We start from the raw sequence: 20,709 nt of genomic DNA, 5'->3' as shown, positions 1-20,709 counted from the left end.
TGTGCTTAAACATTTTGCTTTAATTTTGACTACAGTAAACATCAATAGCTGATAAAAGTCCTTTGTGGTGGTTAATAAATCTTAAGAATACAAAGTGTTCCTGAAACCCAAAAGTATTAACAATCATTCCTTTAAACCACGGATCTTGAAAATGAACCCTAACAGACTGTGGTCCACAGGCCAAATATTGAATGTTCTTGTTTTTATTTTATTTTATTTATTTATTTTTGTTGTTCTTGTTTTTATAAATTAAGTTTTACAGGAACCCAGCCCTACCCATTCATTTTTCTATTGTAAATGTATTCAAAGGCTGCTTTTTCCACTATGATGGCAGAGTTTAATAGTTTTACACAGACCTTATCGCCTGTAAAATCTAAAGTGTTTACTATCTAGCCCTTTTCTGCCAGAGTTGAAGCTGCTAGGTCACCTGGATCTCACTGAACCCACAGCAAGCCCTCCTCTCCACCCCCACCTCCTGAGTCAAGAGCTAGAGCACAGCAGTGCTGGCAGACTGACTGCCCACAAGCAAGGAGCTTTCTCACAACAAATCTCAGTTTCCTGAGACATATTTTATATCTTATAAGGAATAATCAAAATATTCAGATGATTACAGCTACATTTTAAAAAGCAGTTTTTTAATCACATAACAGTCTACATAGGGAAAGTATCATAACTGGAGTTCAAATTCATAGCAACTAAAATTTTTATTTAATAAATGGTACAAAGCACAGTGCCAAAAACATTAACATTTAAAATTTCACCAAAAGAAAAAATACTATAGAATACACAGTTGCAAAAAGCTACATTAAGTTATTTTACAACTGCCTCAGGCTGCAAAAAGAAAAAACCCAATGCCATACCTAAGTTATCCCTCTCTCAAAATAATGCCATTTATGTTATAAACCATGAGCACCCCATCAAAAGACTGGAACTGTTTTTGTTAATTCTGTGGCCATATTGTTAAAAGGGCAACAATTTGGGGCTTTATACAGAGTTAGAGTTCCTATCAGAGGGACAACAGCACCACAGCCTTAGTGAATCCTTATGAAAGGAGGTACATGAATGGCTGAATTACAGGAGTTACAAGCAATGAGAGCTGCTCACTTCCCACAGAAAACAACAAAGGCACAAGATAGACCATTTGCTTACGAATGTGTAAAACTCAAAGTCCACGTTATTCCCACAACATGTTGAAAGGGCTTCAGAATTCACACAATACTAGTTTTCTTTTGGTTCTGGTTAAATTATATATACCAGTTTATAACAGAAATGGTAAAATCTGTAACTCTGTTCAAAGTTTTAAAAGATTACTTAAGAATGGTTTCTTGTATTTCTATGCCACCTTTATAGTTCTGCTTTCTCATTTCTTCATTAGTAAATTCAGTGTGCAGGTTTTATCCCAGGCTAATGTAATTTATAACTTCCGGAAGGAACGCCCTCTCGAATCCACAGAGCGTTGAGGTGGGGAGCCCCCACCCACGTCACCAACATGCATGTCGCCCCACACCGCCTCTTCGCTCTTCTCAGCTAAAGCCACCGTTGAGTCTTCCGCCTCACCCCTCCTCCCGTCGCGGGCCTCCTCAGGGTGTCTTCCATCACAGTCACAGGCTCGGATGCGAGCTCTGGGCTGGTACAGCTGCAAGCCTGGCCGGTCCTGCCAGGACAGAAGGCGTGTTACTCTTCCAAGGGCCAGAAACACAGGTTGGGGCAACAGCTCTATTTTAGGCCCTGATAATCCTAATTATCTAAAGAAAATCAGTCTAGCAGGTAAAAATCAGCCTTTTTCATAGCACTATCTCAGAAACTAGGCATTTTGAGATTTTAAAATAGGCCATGAAAAAGAGTATTCAAAATAACTTGAAAGTAGTCTCTGAGAAAGTGTTATTGCTCAAACCTAGACCACTCTGTGGAATTGGTACAATCATGGCATTCCCTCCTATTGTGAGAGGTGAAAACTCAAACACACTCATTACAACCCTTCAAACTCACCATGCACGGTGGATGCAAAATTGGAAACAAACTAAGACATGGCCTTTGAGCTATGAGCTGAGCAGTCACACATTTGTAATAAGCTACAATTTCTGTGTACCTTATTCCTCCACTGTCCCCTTTATAGAAAATACTAACCAGTTATCATACTAAACTCTTAGAGGTGGTGGGATAAAAACATGACTGAATAAAGTACATGAAATGAAATAAAACTGCTTCAGGGCATGGGAAAGCAAAGCCAGGGAAGGACAAAGCGATCCTGCAGGCCAGGACCGTTGAGGCCAGCCAGCCCTATGGGAGCTGTATGTGTGCCTGGGCAGAACAGCAGCCTTGGCCACCTGAGGGGCAATGTGACTCGGGGGGCATGTCTTATGCTGTTTCTCTAGGGCTCACCACTCACCTTTACCCACCACTCCTGGGCTGTGTGTGAAGTCCCCACAGTCACTACTACCGTGGGGTTTACCAGAACGTCCTTTTCCTTAATATCAGCCTGGTCAATGAGAAGAGTGGGAAAGAGCTTGGTAGGCCTGTGTAGCCTATCACACTCTTTCCCACACTCTTGGATCAGAAAAATTAATACTGCTAAAACGGCCACACTAGCCAAAGCAATCTACAGAGGTAATGCAATCCCTATCAAAATACCCATGATATTTCTCACAGAACTAGAATAATCCTTAAATTTATATAGAACCACAAACAGCCCAGAACTGCCCAGGCAATCCTGACATAAAAGAACAAAGCTGAAGGTGTAACCCTTTCAGATGTCAGACTATACTACAAAACCACAGTAATCAAAACATTATGGTACAAAAACCAGACATATGGATCAACGGAACAGAGTAGAGGGCCCAGAAATAAACCCACACATCCATAGTTAATTAATCTAAGCCAAAGGAGGCAAGAATACACAATGGAGAAAAGACAGTCTCAGCAGCAAGGGGTGTTGGGGGAGCTGGACAGCTACACACAAATCACTGAAATGAGAACATACCCTCACACCATGCACAAAAATAAACTCAAAAATTGTTTAAAGACCTAAATATAAGACATGACATCATAAAACTCCTAGAAGAGGACACAGGCAAAACATCCTCTGACAAATCATAGCAATATTTTCTTCGGTCAGTCTCCCAAAGCAAAAGAAAAAAAATAAATGAGACCTAATTAAACTTAGATGCTTTTGCACAGCAAAGGAAACCACCAATAAAAAACCCCTACAGAATGGGAGAAAATATTTACCAATGATGTGACCAACAAGGGGTTAATAGCCAAACTACATAAACAACTCATATAACTCAGTAAACTTATGTATTACTTGTGTGAAAAGTATTATAAGCCTATTACAACACAGTACTACCTAGCCAATTGTGTTAGTTGGGTACCTGGGCTAACTTTGTTGGACTTATGAACAAACTGGACTTAACACACTCTCTGATGGGAATTTGTTCGTATGTGGGAGACTTACTGTAGTCAAGGTATGGAAGCAACTTAAGTGCCCATTGACAGATAAGTGGATAAAGAAGATGTGGTACGTATATACTATGGAATATTACTCAGCCATAAAAAGAATGAAACAATGAACATCTGCAGCAACGTGGATGAACCTAGAGATGATTGTGCTAGGCGAAGTAAGTCAGACAGAGAGAGTAACTATATGATCACACTTACAAGTAGACTCTAACAATAATATAAATGAATCTATATACAAAACAGAAATAGACCCACAGTCACAGAAAACAAACTTACGATTATCAAGGGAGAGAAAGAAAGAGGGAGGGACAAATTAGGAGTATGGGATTAACAGATACAAACTATTAGACACAAAATGGATAAGCAACGAGGATTTACTGTATAGCACAGGAATTACATTTAATATCTTGTATGAACCTATCATGGAATATAATCTGAAAAAAATAACCAGTTCGCAGTATACCTGAAACCAGCACAATATTGTAAATCAACTAAACTTCAATTTAAAAAACCAGAACACTGTTAATAACGTAAAAGGAAGCACCAAGACATATTTTCTTTACTGTCTTAGGGGTAAAATAGATAATCTTTCCATTACTTATTCTTAGGCAAATAGTGTGAATGTGCAGTTTTATGCTAAATAAAAGGGTTTTGTGGGTTTTTTTTTTTCCTTTCTTGGTTAAAAAAAAAATCAATTCTCTGAGTATAGGAGATGCTGGTTTCATCTCAGGCCCTGGTACCCTCTCACTTGACAAGAATCACTGCTCTACAGACACAGCCTTTCAGGGTCTAAGACACTGTCAAAGCCTGTGGTCCTGCATCTCAAGACACCTCAAGACACTTGGTTAAATAAAACATTTTTGTTTGGAAAAGCAGCTATAAGCCTGCAGGATTATAGTTAATAGTTTGAGCAGATGAAATAAATGGAAGATTATCCCTGAAGAATAAAAGAACCTTGTTTCCTGTGCGCTCCTTTCTGGGTGCCAGCCGGTCTTCACTGTTCTCCCTTCCCGGCCTCTCTGCTGCTTCCACAGGGCAGCCCCTATCCTGGCTCCCTCTTCTCCCTCCGTCTGCGGCCGACCCCTTCCCCCGTGCCAGCTCTTCTCCATTTCTTCCCGAACATTTTTCCAGCTCATGGTGGGCTCTGTGTTTCCTGCTGTCATCCAAGTGGCATTGCTGTGCTTCAAGTTCTTTTTCTCGGGATCTTCTCTCCTTATCCCTTTGCTCTTTATCACTGTCATTTTGTGACCTGTGATTCAACACAAATTATCAGTAACCTTACATAAACTGCCTGACAATTATCTGTCTTCCCTTCCAGACTCCAAGTTCAGAAACAGGCAGGGAACATATAGTCTGCTCATCACTGTTGTGCAGGTTTGCACATGATGGGCACACGACAGATGCTCAATAAGAAACTTTGGAAAAGATGAATAAACAAGAGTAGTAACAACATTTACTCTTACGTTTGAGTGACATATATGTAATAGGCACTAAACTAAGGTATCATATACACACACACACATTCTTGTAATTCCTAGTAAATATAACCCTCTGTGGTTTTTTTTTTTACAGATAAAGCAAATGAGACTAGAAGTAATCAAGGGACTTTCCTAGTAGACCAGATGAACATCCATCATGACACAGAACTGTCAGTTTGAGTTTCTGTTCCAAGCAGAGCTAAAATTAACTTAAAAAATTAACACATGCATATATCAAACTGTTAAATGAATATTAAGTAAATAAGTTGCTGCTTCAGTTCAGTTCAGTTCAGTCGCTGCTTAGCTCATCTTAAAGTCTTTCTCTGCATGAGCCCCACATACCATCCGTGGCTCCGCACACGAAGGCAGCAGGGCTCATGGAACAGAAAGATCTGCAAGCACGCATCTGTGCCGGAAACAGGACAAGAGCACAGAAGAGAGCTACAAACCAACAGAGACCCCTGAGGAAGAGAGTGAGAAGAGAAGACGGACAGGCAAAGGCAGGGATCCAAGAGGAGCAGCAGAAGAGTGGACCCTGGAGGCAGGACACTCCCTGCTTGAAGATAGCCTCGGGCTGCAGACTGACGGTTCACCATCAGCATGACCTTGACCACAGAGGCAAAGGTGTGGACAAGCGCATCCCAGCAAAACTCCTGAATTCCAAGCATATTTTTGAAATATAAGCATTTACTCACACTGCAGAAGGCGACACGACCACAACTTGATGACAACTTCAGGTGCGGAACATGGTCAGAGAAACAAGAGCTCGGCTCACCTCTCCCGGAGCTCCTCCAGCGAGCCCTCTGGGGGCTTGGGCTTCAGGACCACCGCACTGGGACAGGGCTCCCACTTCCCGTCTCCAGGGTCAGTCTCCTCCGCTCTTTCTTTTGGTTTCTCAGTGCTCGGCTCCTCTCCCTTTTCTGGTTTTTTGAGAAGCTGAGAAATTATAATGCTAGTAAAATACCACTTTAAGAGTATATTTAAAAGAATGTATTTAATAAATAATTTAAAATATACACCAATATCGAGCCCAAATGTTTGAATAGCAAAAAACATAAGCTAAAGATCCAATGAACAGGTTTTTGGTTAAATATACACGGGAACATTCAGTCAATGAGGCACTTTGTAGTTATGAAAAACAATTTAGGATAATGTGATAAAAAGATATTATATACATGAAGAAAAGAATGTTACAAAGCAGAATGATCTGATTCCTATTTATATGTTGATTCACAGATATATTAATAGAAAAATGTCTAAAAGGCATGCAATAGTGTTATTATTTTCAGTTAGCAGAAATGAAATGATTTTCTTTCCTTTCATCTATAGGTTCTAGTTTTTCTAAAATGAACACATATTATTTTTATAATACAGTAAAAACTTTTTAAAAATGTTTTACTGTTGATGACTTTGAGAATAGTTTTCAAACTACCTATTACTCTCTTTCTTGTAACAGACTTAGCAGTAACGCTGATACACTGCTTCTGGTATGAAATTGGACCTTCCTTCTGTTCTTATTCTTTGAACTTTAGTACTACAGGCAGGGTCATGAACTTAAGTCTACATGTAAGAATTTTGCTCTCACTTATAAAAGTGAACTTATTTAAGTTGTGGTATAGGAAAACTATACACAGACATATTTCACTAAATGCGATCATTTAAGAATGAAATACAGACTGTCAGACACAATTGTGAAAGTTGCCTCTCATCAGAGATTACCTGCCTATGGAGAATCCTTTCAGGTAACAGTCTATCTTTTTTTAGTTTAAAAAGTAATATATGCAAACCACAGGGAAATGCAATAGTGAATGTCTCCATCAATCCAACTAGTAGTTTATGCACCTACAAACTGTTGTAACAATATTTCTGAAACCAAAGAGTTTTTCCAACACCAGTTCTGACACCATCTACCTGGGGTCAAGGTCAGACCCCATGGGGCCGTCCCCACGTCAGAGGCCACGTGCTAGTCCCAGGCTGTCACCAGTACTTGTGACTGACAGGCTATAAATTCAGGGAGTTCTTGAATGAGAATGACTCAGGGAACTCAGGAAGCACTTTACTTACTATCACTGGTTTGTTATGAAGAGTACAACTCAGGCCCAGCCAGCTGGGAGAGAGCCCGGGGCGTGGTACCTGGGAGCAGTCTGAGGCCTCCCACCTCCACTCTCTCGGCAGCAGGATGTGTGTGTCCACCAGCTAGGTTGCTCTCCAAACCCCACACTTCAGGACTTTTATGGAGATGCCATTCCATAGGCATCATCAATTGCACCTCTGGCCACTGATGACTGAACTCAATCTCCAGCCCTTTCCCTTGTGGGAGGTGGGGATGGCGCTGGAAGTTCTAACCCTGTAATCACGCCTGGTCTCTCTGGTGACCAGCTTCCATCCTGAAGCCATCCAGGGCTCCAGCCACCTCTTAGCTCTTAGCATACAGGACATTCCTATCGCTCCAGAGGTAGCAAGGGTTTAATGAGCTGTGTGCCCTGAACTGGGGAGGAGAGCCCAGGCTCAGGGCTAGGAATGCAGTTGTGTGAAATGAGGGCCCACAGTCAGGGCCTCACACTTGATATTCTTGCCAAGGCGGTGGCATCTCCAGAGTGGGAGAACCGTAACCACAGTGACGAAGAGTGAGCCAGATAATCTCAGGAGGTTATAAAATGCTATAGACACATAATAAACAGAATACAAGTACAAAGAGGTGTCGGGGAGGGTGGAGGAATGGTTTCTCAAGGGGTCAGGGAAGGGCCCCCTGCACAGACAGGATGTGCCCAGGGAGCAGACAGCGAAGGGAGCCATCCTGAGAGGGCGTGAATCTGGCGGTGGCGCGGAGGAGCTCCCTGTGTGGGAAGCGGGGGAGGGAGCACAGAGGGCAGCAGGGAGGGAGCATAGAGGACAGCGGGGAGGGAGCACAGAGGACAGTGGGGTGGACAGCAGGGAGGGAGCGTGGAGGACAGTGGGGAGGGAGCACGGAGGACAGTGGGGTGGACAGCAGGGAGGGAGCATGGAGGACAGTGGGGAGGGAGCATGGAGGACAGCGGGGAGGTCAGCGGGGAGGGAGCATGGAGGATAGCGGGGAGGACAGCAGGGAGGGAGCACAGAGGACAGTGGGGAGGGAGCATGGAGGACAGCGGGGAGGACAGCAGGGAGGGAGTATGGAGGACAGCGGGGAGGACAGTGGGGAGGGAGCACAGGAGGACAGTGGGGTGGACAGCGGGGAGGGAGCACGGAGGACAGCAGGGAGGACAGTGGGGAGGGAGCACGGAGGACAGCAGGGAGGGAGCGGGGAGGACAGTGGGGAAGGAGCACGAGGGCAGCGGGGAGGGTGCACGGAGGACAGTGGGGAGGACAGCAGGGAGGGAGCACGGAGGACAGCGGGGAGGGAGCGGGGAGGACAGTGGGGAGGGAGCACGAGGGCAGCAGGGAGGGTGCACGGAGGACAGTGGGGAGGGAGCGGGAGGACAGTGGGGAGGGAGCATGAGGGCAGCGGGGGGGGTGCACGGAGGACAGCGGGGTGGACAGCAGGGAGGACAGCAGGGAGGGAGCACGGAGGACAGCAGGGAGGACAGCGGGGGTCAGGGCATGTGTGCCTCGTCCAGTCCACATCCATGCTTATAAACTGATCTCACACACCTGTTCCTACAGAGCTTCGTGGAAAAGATCACACAACGTTTTCAGATAATAACCTACAACTTACAAAGTTTTCAGGAATTTCATTTGTGACTCTGGCAGCCTGACTGCCTTCCTCAACGTGAGCTCACCGCTTAGTCCTCTGAGGAGAATGAACCACTGGGCTGCGTATTCTCTTTATGGTAAAAAGGGCCATGAGGACCTCTCTCTGCCTCCTCACTTTTAGGTTATCAATATAAATTCTTTTGGTCTTTCTTTACAGATTTTATTTTTTAGGTTTCCTTTTTTTAAAACTTGATCTCCCCAGAGGAATCTTAGGTCAGAGATCCCCACACTGAGCACATGCTCATAAAAGGCTCCCCTTGGAGTCGGATACGTACTGTCAGATCAGAAGCCCAGATCAGATCAGACACTCAGAGGACAGAGCTGTGGACGACTCGTGTCAGTGGGGTCTAACCTGCCACCAGGATTCTGTTTTACCAGATTCAATAAGACTAAGTCTTTCTCCTGCTGTGCCCATGTTTTGGCTTCTTTTTCTATGTGAAGAGTCCTACAGTTACTTTTACTGACATAATTTGTTTTTATTTCTTTAGCTTATTTTGATTTCTAATTCCATATTCAAACATGTAAAAATAAAATGTTCTACTTCAAATACCATTAAGTCTTACTTAAAATTATAGTCAAAATTGTAGGCTACAAGTTTCAATGATTCTTCCTGAAAAAGTCTCAAAGCTGTTGAAAAAACCACTTTTGAGAATATCAAGCATTAAGTGCTATTACATTTTGCTGAGAAAGGTAAAGGAAAAGAAGGTTAGGCAATATCTGCATACCTGCAAGCGTAAGGTCTGCATTAAGGATACACCTTCCTCCCCTCTGGTCACGACAGAGCTGACATTCTACAATGACAAAGCCCTTCCCATAGTATTGGAGCTTCGTTTTATTATCCTTCAAGGGCTGTTAATTTGTACTGTTGAGACTATGTAAGTTTGTTATAGGAAGTATATCAGCTACATTTCTACTATGAATAGTTGTACTCACACTAAACCACATGGACAAACAGGAGACACTCTCTGAGTTATTTTCAGGGGACACCCTTGCTTTGCCTGTTATTAGGTCCATGCCCTGGCATAAGCAAGATAGACAATCTTCACTTAATAATCTTGATTGTGCTCCTCAATTTCATCAATATTATTATCAGGTTATAAGATTTTAAAGCTACATAGATCTGTAAGAATTGTCATCAAAGCCAAGATGAAGGAAACCACTCTGTCCGACTTCTTGCTCATCTTGCATGCTGAGTTTATCTTTGCAGCAGATGTGCTGGAACAACATAACCTGGCCTACACCGTCCATCAGGCTGAGTTTTTCAGCAAATCCTTAAACTTAAGGAGACACATTTCAAGGAATGGTCTTTGGAAATCGTTATGCAGGAGTGCTGTTCATCAGATGTTTCAGGCTCTCCTCCTGATGCTTCTGCTGTCCTTCAAATTGACATTAGGTAGGGATGTGCCTTTCAGTGGCCAGTGAAATAGATAGAAAAGGTTTAAGAACCAGGGTGCAATCTGCTGTGTTACACACCTCCTCCTCCGTCAGAAAGACTGTGGAAGCAAATGCAAGATGGAGCCTCCTCAGCTTGGGTCCCTGGAGGGCCATGATGAGCAGTGCACAACAGACACGTGATATGAGCAGGAACAGCTGCATGAATCCAGTGAGATCCTGAGGCTACTTTCACTGCAGCGTCACCAAGCCAGTCCTGACCGACACACGTGGCTGTGTGTTTTACAGGCAAATCGTTAGGAGATTCCCTTCAATGCTAGTGAACCCCATATGAACACCTATGAGAGAAAAGGCCTAGAAAAAGCTTTGCTTTCCTTGAAGAAACGGTGTGTTTTCTCCTCGTGGATAATGAAAATGTTTCTCATCAACTTTTCTGATTGCTGAGTGTATCAGCAACTGATCTGTTGCTCAATTATGGCAACTGTGATCTCTTTCCTTTCCTCTCCACCTAGTTCCCACCTGGTCCTGACCTTTCATTTTTTTCCCTTTAATATTACATGATTTTAATGAATCCTTAAAGGGCACTTTAAACACTTCATTGAAGAGGTAAGATGCATGATAGGTTGGAATCTAGACTGAGTTAAAGTCACCTGAGCAGAATACTAAGAAGGTAATGGCTGACCCCAATTGGGGAGTAAATTTTACACAGAGAAAAAACCTAAATCACCTTGCTAAATGAATGCGTCAGTCAAAGAAAAAACCGGGGAAGAGATGTAGAAACCATTGCTGCTACCACAAAAGAAATGACACAACCAGTTCTATGAGTCAGCCTGCATACAGAAAGGCAGTATACACAAAGCCAGCGGGTTTCAAACATGCAGTTTTTTAGTTAGGAAATCTTTCTTGAAGGGCAAATCTAAGCAGAAGCCCACTCTCTGACACTCCTGGAAGTTACCTTCATCCTTACTTCCTTCTCCGCCGTTTTCTTCTGTTTTTCTGCTGCTTTCCTCCTGCACTTCTCCTCCTCCCGCCGCCTCCGCTTCTCTTCTTCCCGTAGGCGCTTCTTTTCCAGCTCCCTCCTCCTCCGCTCCTCTCGTTTTTCTTCTCGAATTCGCTAAAGATGTGGAAAGTGTGTGTATAAACTGTCTGCACAGACATGATGGAAACAAGAAGGCTATTCACAGGGTAAAGAGCCAGACCTACCTGCTTCTCTAATTTTCTGTTCTTAATATATTCCAAGAGAGGTGTGGTTCTTCTAGCTAAAATACAAACATTGCAATGTAGTCTTTAACTGTAAAATAAGATTTCCCTATTTTAAATACTTGCTTTCAATTCAACCTTTAAAACAAGGGAAGAATATATAATTTTAAAGTTTACATGAGCGTTCATTTTATCTGGGGGAATTCTTACTCTATCTCTATAAAGTCAAGGAATTTGGAGCTACTGACAGTTACACATACTAGGCATTTAATTCCTTATTCTTAAAGGAGTCTTATATATTACCCAAAAATGATATAAAAGCAAAATAGCAAAATGAATACATTAAACTTTCCAAATATTCCATTTATATACAGACGGCCCTCACATCATCAGTTCTGCATCTGCAGATTCAACCAACTACGGATCAAAAATATTTGGGAAAAAATTTACAAAAAGTTCTAAAAAGCAAAACTTTGAATTTGTAACTCAGTGGCAACTATCACAGCATTTACAGTGTATCATGTATTATAAGTAATCCAGACATGACTTAAAGTATACAGCAGAATGTGTGTAAGCTGCATGCAAATATAACACAATTTTATAGAGGGGACTTAAGCACCCAGATTTTTGTATCCATGGGGTGGGGGCAGGGCTGGAAATGAGTGAGGACTCTGCTCTGCACTGTGGAGGTTCTGGGCTTGTCAGCTGCTGCAGGGCTGAGACCTACAGGGGAACGGGTGGTAGGGGGGTAAGGGGGGTTGATACGAAGACTCCACCTGCCTTCCCTCCTTTACTATAAACACCTGCCTTGTTTCTTCAGAGGCCTGATATGATGGGTAAGTGACACCCTATATAAGAAAGTGCTTTGCATGCTCAGTTGCACAGTCATGTCTGACTCTTTGCCACCCCATGAACTGTGTAGCCCACCAGACTCCTCTGTCCATGGGGTTTTTTAGGCAAGAATACTGGAGTGGGTTGCCACTTCCTCCTCCAGGGGATCTTCCTGACCCAGGGATCAAACCTGCATCTCCTGCATTCCAGATGAATTCTTTACCACTGAGCCATCAGAGAAGCCCCAAAGAAAGTGCTTTACAAACCATAAAGGTGCATCTTTTACTAAAGAGAACATGCATGGCCATGTAGCCCTGATTTAACCTACAGTAGAACAGTCCCCACTTACTAGGCTCGGCCACAACCACTTATGAGGAAGCAAGTCCCATAGCTGCTAAGTCTCAGAGCTGGGACCTGGGCCCAGGTCTGTCTGCTCTAAAGACTCTGACAGGCCAGCACTGAACTGCAACTTCAGAGTGAACTAACACTTGCACATAACTCACATGGCTCACACTTGAGCCTAAGAATCCACTAAAGGTTAGAACCTAAGAAAAGGAAAAGGCATTCGCCATGAATTTCCTGATTAAGTTTACATTTAAATAGGCATAAACAGGAAATCACAGAAACAAAGTTCTACAGGCTCCTCTGGGCTCATGGATTCTAAGCCACATTTATTCATTTAGTAAATAGGTACGCTGCATCTCCTATGCAGCAGACACTGGGCAAGGCACTGGGAACATAGAAGACAACTGGTCTCTCCTCTGCGAGAGGACGGCTGGACTCTGTGGGACTGTGAGTGTGTGTGTGTGACCAGCAGGCAGATATCCAACTGCCCAGAAGAAAAGGTCCTGCACAAGGGTGCTTAAGAAGAAGTGGTAAAGAGATGGGAGGGGGAGGAAGTTGAGTTTATAAATAATTTCTAGTTTGCTTCCTTGTTTAGCTCTTCTTAAAATCACTATATTCTACAGCGAAACTGCAATTTTCCCTCAACACTGTTTCTTCTCCACCTCAGTCAGGGTGCCGTAAACCACTGACCTGCTCAAGTTGAGCACCTGGAGGCCATGATTCTTTCTGCTGTCTCACCCCCACACCCAGTCCTTAGCCAGTCCTGTCAGTTCGACCTCCAGAACACATGCTGACTCTGCAGGACTCATCCAGCCACCTTCCCCAAGGACAGCAGAGCCTCTAAGCAGAGTCCAGCTTCTCCCATCTTCCGCAGCAACCAGAGTGATGGGGAAAAATAAATCAGACCAGATCACACCCTCGATGGGTCTCCAGCCCATTATGCAACAGCCCTGCCTCTCCAGCAACTCTGCCTCTTGCCCGCTGTGTCCAACCACGCAGGCCCAGAGTGCCAGCCTCCAGCCCTCTCCTTCTATCTCTTGGCTCCACTGGACTTGGCTCAAATATAGTCCCGGAGAGGTCTTACTCTCTGTCCCGATACCCTGCTCCATCATATCTGTGGCGCTTCTCACAAGAGGAGATGTTGGGCCTGAGCGTTTCTGCTTGTGTTTCCTCCAGTCGCCCCAGTGGGCGGGCAGCTACAGAGAGGGGACGCGTGTGTCCTGTTCTCACACTGCCCCGGACCCAGACTCAGAGTCGATACCCAGTCAACATGAGCTAAGCACATCTCCATAAATACTTCAGTGATTAAAGATCCTTCCAGCCACACATTAAATCATCTCTTATAAAATATAAAACTTCACTATTAGACTAATGAAGAACGTTTCAATAATGTTAGCCTTTCTTACTAATTTATGCAACACATATTTACCAAATACCTAACTTGTCCAAGAAATGTATCATGTGCTGAGACTACAAAGACAAAAATATCATTCTGTTGTGGGGGTGGGGAGCAGGGAAGCAGAATGAGAGGAGAATTAATGTAGAGAGAGAGAACAAAGAAGATAAAGTATAACAGTGTAGCCGTTCTGTCTCCTAAGTCTTAGTGGATAAGCAGGAGGTAGGCATGGGAGGGGAGGGCAGAGGAGTGTTAGGCAGTAAGGAGGCCCCAGACCCAACAGAGGTGAGGAGGGAGACACTTCACATGTGTTTGGGAGTGACAAGCAGGTTGCCTGCTAGAGAAAGGAGTTCCATGTCTACCCTTAATCTTCGGGTAGATTGCTACTAGGGTACAGCCACTCCCAAAATAGACCACCTGTGGGGAGAAGGCTGAAGGCCAGGTTCAAACCAGACCCAGCACTCGGGCTGGGCTTATCCTTGCATCTGCCTCACTTGCTCAGGGGCTGTGACAGTTTTGAATGATGGCAAGATGACATCACTCTTAAGCAAAGCATCTCATTACCGTGGCTGCTCTTTGCAAAGATAACTGGCTTCAGCTCTGAGACAAGCTTCCCTGATGCAGCCCAGCACACAACACTCAAATGTCTTCTCAGCTGCCAATTCAGAGCATCAGAACTTTGAAGCAGAATGACCATAGCTGAAAACTCAGGTGTTCTCTCTCCACCGACAGATAATCAGAAATATTTTCCCCATTTGCCATGTTGACATCCTTTTCCTTTTGTCAAAACTGGGGAACACTCTATATTTCTGCCAAGCCTGTCACATGCATCCATTTTTTATAATAATCATGAAAAAGAAAAATATACTCTATAAATATATATCTTAATAAAGAGAAAAAAATGAGCAAAACAGACCAATAAGTTCTCGTGTCTTTGCCTCTATGTCTCCCAGAAGAGTTTCAGGACTGACACTAGTTTTCTCCTCCTCCACACAGTAAGTTTCTAAAAATTTCTTATACTCTGGGTCTGTAAATTAAAACAGAAAAAAAGGAATGTATGGGAAAGAATTATATTTGACCACTGTGCTTAATTTCAAAGCTTCACAATCCACTACTTGAAAAAGGACTCACCATCTTCAATGCTTCCGGTTTTGGCATCTTTTTTCTTTAGCTTCTTTTTGGCTATCTTCTGGAATGGAGCAAATTCTACCACTGCAGGATATTCTAGCCCTTTAACAGGAAACAAATTACAAAAGCCATTCTGAAATGGCTTTTCTGTATTCGTTTTTAAACAATAATCTAGCTTACTTAAGCATTCAGCATAGCATTGATAATGTTACTATTTAAACTATAATTTAATTATACTTTCAAATAACAGTAATCTTAGCATATCAAGCTCCAGATTTAAACAAAGAATTAGCAATTATTTAGTAAATAAACTAATTGTAGTTGTGGTTACATGACTGGAGATATTCAAAATTCATTAAACTATATACCTTAAAGTGGTACTTTGTAATCACATGTAACTTATACCTCAATAAACCTCTTCACCCTCCCACCAAAGAGCTTATTTTGGGATACCTTTAAATAGCTTTCCTAGTCATAGCTTATATTTTTTAATTTTAAAGGTTAATTCAATGATCAATCTATTATATGAATTCGAGGAAGTGACATAGTTTACAAGAGACACTTATTTAAAGAGAGGGTTTCAACGGATGTACATGATATTCAGGTAAGATTTGCTTCATACAGAAAATTCAGAATGAAAGTAACTTTAAACTAATTTTGTTGTTATATTGGGGTGGGGACAGACAGAAAAGTTTACTAAGAGAATCTGCTTAATCAAGAGATGAAACACTTCTACCTTGGTACCAAACCCTTTAGCCACTTCTATATCTGTCAGATGACTGATATTTTAACTCTCATTTATCTGCAAGACACTTTTCTATATTTGCATTATACTCAACTATGCAGAATAAAGTCAAGAACCAGGAGAAGAGTAGGGCTTCAGACAGACAGGGACAATGTCTGATTCACTTTTCATGCTGTGTCCATAATGCCTAGTACATAGCACTAGGATAAAATAATTTAGTTTGCATAATATAATTAATTTTACTTATTCAGAAAAATTTTACGTAAAATAGTAAAGTTTACTTATCCAGAAAACTCATTATGAGAAAAATTTCACTGTCCAATGATAATTCCTAAGTAGATTGTCTACACAAAATTGCTAGAATTCTTTGGGTTATATATAATTTTAATTTTCAACATAAGCTCATAACCACAGTAACATAATCAAAGTTTAAGAAGTTATTTTAGATTAGCATCTATGGACTCAATTAAAACTCACAAACATCTAACAAAACTTAATTAATGTACTCAGAAATTATAATGAAGAGTTTAAAAAGCCAATGACCCAACCTTTACTATCAATGAAGATATATCCATCAAAACGATCTCTAAAAAGAAGGATGTCATCTGGATTTCTAAAGTTAATGTATGCTCTTGAGTAGAGATGAGGATAAAGACTGAAAGAAGAGACAACAATGAAAATAGTAAAAAACTTAAGACCAAAACAACTTAAGACTTATTTTAATTTTTTTTCTTTTCTGGATACAACAAACTATTTCAGATAAAACCTTTATGCCAAAGAATCATTTCTCAGTTAATTACAACAATCTGGGTACTCTTCATCAAAAAAATCCAAACAAAATATTAACTGAGATTTTTTTTTTAAGATTTCAGAGATACTTTAGGTTGGTTTCTCTACTGCACAGAGCCAGGATTAAAATACTAGTTCTCAGATGTAGGAAATCAAAGGAAGGTTATTCAGAGATCATTCCTAATCATACATCATGACTACAACACAACCCAGTCATGATTCATTCAGAGAAAACATTATATTGTAAAGAGATCCCTTACAGATTTAAAGAGCATTGTTTAGGTTATCTTAAAAGGGTATTTATTATAGCATGCAGCATGGGATATACAGAACTAAACCTTTCTCCTCCATCTCACAGTTACCAACGTCCTTCATAGGCAGGAATTTTCAATCCCATTTCATGGATGAGAACACTAGAACACTAAGGTTTGGAGAAATCAGGTACCTGCTGAGGGAGCTGTTGGTAAAAAGGTGGGGCTGAGATTCCAATCCGAGTCACTCTGAGTCCAGTGCCTGACCTCCTTTAACTGTAGCCTAAACTTTAGTTATTTGAAAAAATCGTGTTTATGTTGGCTTTTTAAGAAAAACACAAATCTATATTTACCTGTGATACTTTTCTCTGACTGAACTGACAGTTTTTACTGAAAGGTATTTATTCAAAAGGAAAATATGTATGACTGCTATAAATGAGAACTCATGATATTGAAGAGAAAACTAATACAGATAATGTGAAGTCACTAAGAAATCACATAGTGAAATTCACTAAATTCTAGCTGATCTGTCCCCCTATTGGGCTAACTTGAGGTCTGCTCTTTTTTAATAAAAAGTAGATATTGAACTGTTAAAGCATTGACAGAAACATCTTACTACCAAGCTGCAGACGAGAATAGAAAGAGACATAACTCAGCAGAGGTGGCTGAAAGTAGGGGTGTCAGTCCTGGAAGGGAGCACTGGGGGCTGAGCTACATGGGTGTGTTCACCTGTAACAACTCATTAGCTTATACATCTATTATTTATTCGTTTTCCTTCTTATATTTTAATACAATTTATTTCATATAAAAGGTAATATTAAAGTTTACTGATATCCAAAACAAAATTAAGTAATATGGTGTTAGACTGCTTTTCTTTTTAGACTATGTTGATGCTATGGAGATACTCAAATCATTTTAAGGGAATTTAGTAATTCGACTACTTGGAAATAACTTGAAGAAATAATGATCTGCACTGATTTCTGCGTACGTGTGGGAAAGACATTGAAACAGAGATGGCTTCTATTATCTATACTACTTTACCACCCAACAACAGTGCCTCGCTCTTTTTTTTCCCCCCTTTTCTTGGCCCCACGGCACAGCCTGTGGGATCTTAGTGCCCCGTTCAGGGGTTGAACCGGACGGGCAGTGAAAGCTCGGAGTCCTAACCCTGGACCGCCGAGGAATTCCCGCTCGGCCTCCTAAGGCTGGTGAGGTCTTCTCACCTGACATCAGCAGTAAAGAACTCGAAATAATCGTGTGCAGGCAGCGGGTGCAGCTGCTGTTCCAGCTGCTCCTTGGTGAGGCTGGGGGGAAGCCGCCGGATGACCACCTGGGGAGAGAGGTCGCTGGTTGGATTCATTAGAACCTCATGAAGCTTCAGCTACTAAGTGGGACACGACTTAGCGGCTAACCAACAACCACCCGGATCCCGGTCACCCCGTTTCGGCTCGGAATATCCAGCTCGGAGTATTTTAGGATATCATTGTTGTGAGAGGTGGACCGTAAAGAAGGCAGAACACCAAAGAATTGATGCTTTTCAATTGTGGTGCTGGAGAAGACTCCTGAGAATCCCTTGGACAGCAAGGAGATCAAACCAGTCGATCTTAAGGGAGATCAAACCCTGAATATTCACTGGAAGGACTGAAGCTGAAGCTCCTGTATTTTGGTCATCTTTTGCGAACAGACGACTCATTGGAAAAGTCCCTGATGCTGGGAAAGATTGAGGGCAGGAGGAGAAGAGGGCGTCAGAGGATGAGGCTGCTGGACAGCTTCACCGCTGCAATGAACATGAACTTGGGCAAACTCTGGAATATGATGAGGGACAGGGAGGCCTGCCGTGCTGCAGTCCATGCGGTGGCAGAGTCGGACACGACTGGGCGACTGAACAACAACAAATATCCTAAAATGCGTGAAATATGCGCACGGAGAACAAGGCTGTCAAAAGGGTAACGAGGGCTCAATAGTCTAAAAGGGATCGGTGAGGTCAGAAAAGGCTGCGGACAGTAGCACTTCCCCAGGCAATGGTCATTAAAGCCAGACAGCCAGCCGCCCGCACTGCGGCCCACGCGCTCAATACGACGCGGTCGGGCCCCAACAGGCGGCGCCGCGGCAGAGCGCCCGAGGGGCAGCGTCCGCCGCCCGCCCGCCTGCAGCCCCGCAGGACCCGCCCGGCTCTCCTCAGCGAGGAAAGCTACTTCGCGGCACTGGCGGGCCCCAGCGTCCAGCCTCGCCGGGAAACACCCACAGGCTGAACTGACTTTTCTTCCTCCAGAGTCAGAAAAGTCGAAGTGAAAGTCGCTCAGTCGCGTCCGACTCTTTATGACCCCATGGGCTGCACAGTCCATGGAATTCTCCAGGCCAGAACACTGGAGTGGGAGCGAGTACGCTGCAGTGGGCAGCCAATCGCTTCCTCGCCGCCCAGACGCCGCTGTCCGCGGTGCTGGAGAGCCAGCGGCCCCGCCCCCTGGCCCCCTCACTGCTCAGGGCAGTCTCTTATCGCGAGGTTTGCCGGCCCCGCACCGCCCCCGCACCGCCCTCACTTTGCTCAAGACCGTCCTCTTTTCCTCGCGAGGTTTGCCTGCGCCGCTCCCACAGCTGGAAGAGGAGGCCAGCGGCGCTTCGGCCTCCCGCCGCGGAGACTCCCGGCGGAACTGGCTTTCTGCGGATGATGGTTTCTCCCTCCCGCTCGGACCCCGCGTAGCAACGGCCACACCGGGGCCCCCGGCTCCATCCTCCGAGCGCATCCGTACCCCACGCGGCGGTGCCGCCGCTTCCCGTCAGAGCGGAAACCTCGCGAGAACTGGGCCGCCCCCACCGTTGTGAGGCCACAAGTCCCCTCCCCCGCCCCGGGCTCCGCGTCTGCGTCCCCTCCCGCCGCCGGGGCCGGAGACGCGGGCGGGGGAGGGGCGCGCGCGGGCCGGAGGCGGACCCGAGCTGCGCTGGGCGGGCCGTGGGCCTGGAGCCGCGGTCAGCGGGAAATCCGGGGCGCGAGCTTAGCCTCAGTAAGAGCTTTGAACGGGCCGGGGCGGGGCGGAATGTCTCCCGCGGAGAAGAAACGTTCCAGAAAATTATACACGCGCGCTTGACAGTTTTTTTTCAGGCAAGAATACCGGAGCGGGTTTCCATTTCCTACTCCAGGGGATCTTCCCGACCTAGGGATCCAACCTGCAGTCTCCTGCATTGACAGGTGGATTCTTCACCACTGTGCCACGTGGGAAGCCCAATAGTGTTCACAGCCTTTTATTTTCCAAGGAAATCTGAACCTTTCGTCAGAGAATACCAGTTACATTTAAGAAAAAGCAAGGAAATGACAGCACAAATCAGCACATGGCTTTCCCCTACGAAGTAGAATGCATGCCCCAGAGTTGAGAGAAGAAATTGGCCGCAAAGAAGTTTCAATTCACCTGCCCTTAGTGTTCAGGTTGCAGTGACTAGAGTAACTCAGACGCTCAGCACTCACAAAACAGGGCCTCAATGTTTCCAATATAATCTTCACTCATTTTTTGAAGCGCTCAATGGGACAGCAACCATGTTTCCCTTTGGTTAGAATAATTCATATACAGGTTGATTTTTAAGTGCCATGTCTTTTCATATTTTCGACTTAATCATGTTGACTATATTTTTTATTCGTAGCACCTTCCCAGTACTTCAAGTACAAATGAGAATGGAGTAACTGAGGCATTAAGAGAGAGGGGAGTCGCGGGCAGCCACTGGGAGTAACCCAGTTTTAACTCAATCCATTTTAACTTTATCCAGGTTTAACTCAATCCAGTCTTTTATCCCTGAACCACTCGCTACCTATGAACAAACTCGAAATGGGTCGTTTTATTTATTTTTGGTTGGGCTGAGCACCAGCTCTAGGCTTCAGTAGTTGCAGCTCCCTGGCTCCAGAGTACAGGCTCAGTAGTTGTGGTGCACAGGCTTAGTTGCCTCGTGGCATGTGGGATCTTCCAGGGCCAGGGA

At 43.9% G+C, this 20,709-nt stretch overlaps 1 protein-coding gene across 4 annotated transcripts; it reads right to left on the bottom strand.

The window, feature by feature from the left end:
* Positions 1 to 679: 679 nt before the first annotated feature.
* UPF3A (UPF3A regulator of nonsense mediated mRNA decay) lies at positions 680 to 19,525 on the bottom strand. 4 transcript variants are annotated; one of them, XM_059892348.1, is made up of 11 exons: positions 19,287 to 19,525; positions 17,970 to 18,076; positions 16,255 to 16,361; positions 14,965 to 15,063; positions 14,750 to 14,860; positions 11,265 to 11,320; positions 11,017 to 11,175; positions 9,395 to 9,460; positions 5,713 to 5,873; positions 4,414 to 4,708; positions 680 to 1,654 (listed from the first exon to the last, which is right to left on the bottom strand). In XM_059892348.1, exons 1-11 carry the CDS (start codon positions 19,488 to 19,490, stop codon positions 1,415 to 1,417), a joined length of 1,605 nt encoding a protein of 534 aa, XP_059748331.1. In that variant the 5' UTR covers positions 19,491 to 19,525; the 3' UTR covers positions 680 to 1,414. The 4 variants fall into 4 exon arrangements, 3 of the variants coding, with proteins under 3 accessions (XP_059748331.1, XP_002692049.2, XP_005214110.1); XM_002692003.7 differs by lacking the exon at positions 9,395 to 9,460; XM_005214053.5 differs by lacking the exon at positions 9,395 to 9,460 and having other exon boundaries at positions 11,029 to 11,175.
* Positions 19,526 to 20,709: the final 1,184 nt, after the last annotated feature.

Source organism: Bos taurus, chromosome 12, assembly GCF_002263795.3.
Source record: "Bos taurus isolate L1 Dominette 01449 registration number 42190680 breed Hereford chromosome 12, ARS-UCD2.0, whole genome shotgun sequence".
Classification (NCBI taxonomy): Eukaryota; Metazoa; Chordata; class Mammalia; order Artiodactyla; family Bovidae; genus Bos; species Bos taurus.
The sequence above is the reverse complement of the archived record's forward strand: the minus strand, read 5'-3'. Positions and strand labels throughout refer to the sequence as shown.

Excerpts from the sequence above, each read along its gene's own strand:
- UPF3A (XM_059892348.1), bottom strand. The coding sequence starts at position 19,490 with ATGCGCTCGGAGGATGGAGCCGGGGGCCCCGGTGTGGCCGTTGCTACG. Across the intron at positions 14,861-14,964 it reads AACCGGAAGCATTGAAGATG|ACCCAGAGTATAAGAAATTT; the intron begins GTGAGTCCTTTT and ends TTTAATTTACAG. Across the intron at positions 4,709-5,712 it reads CTGGAGGAGCTCCGGGAGAG|GTCACAAAATGACAGTGATA; the intron begins GTGAGCCGAGCT and ends GTTGAATCACAG.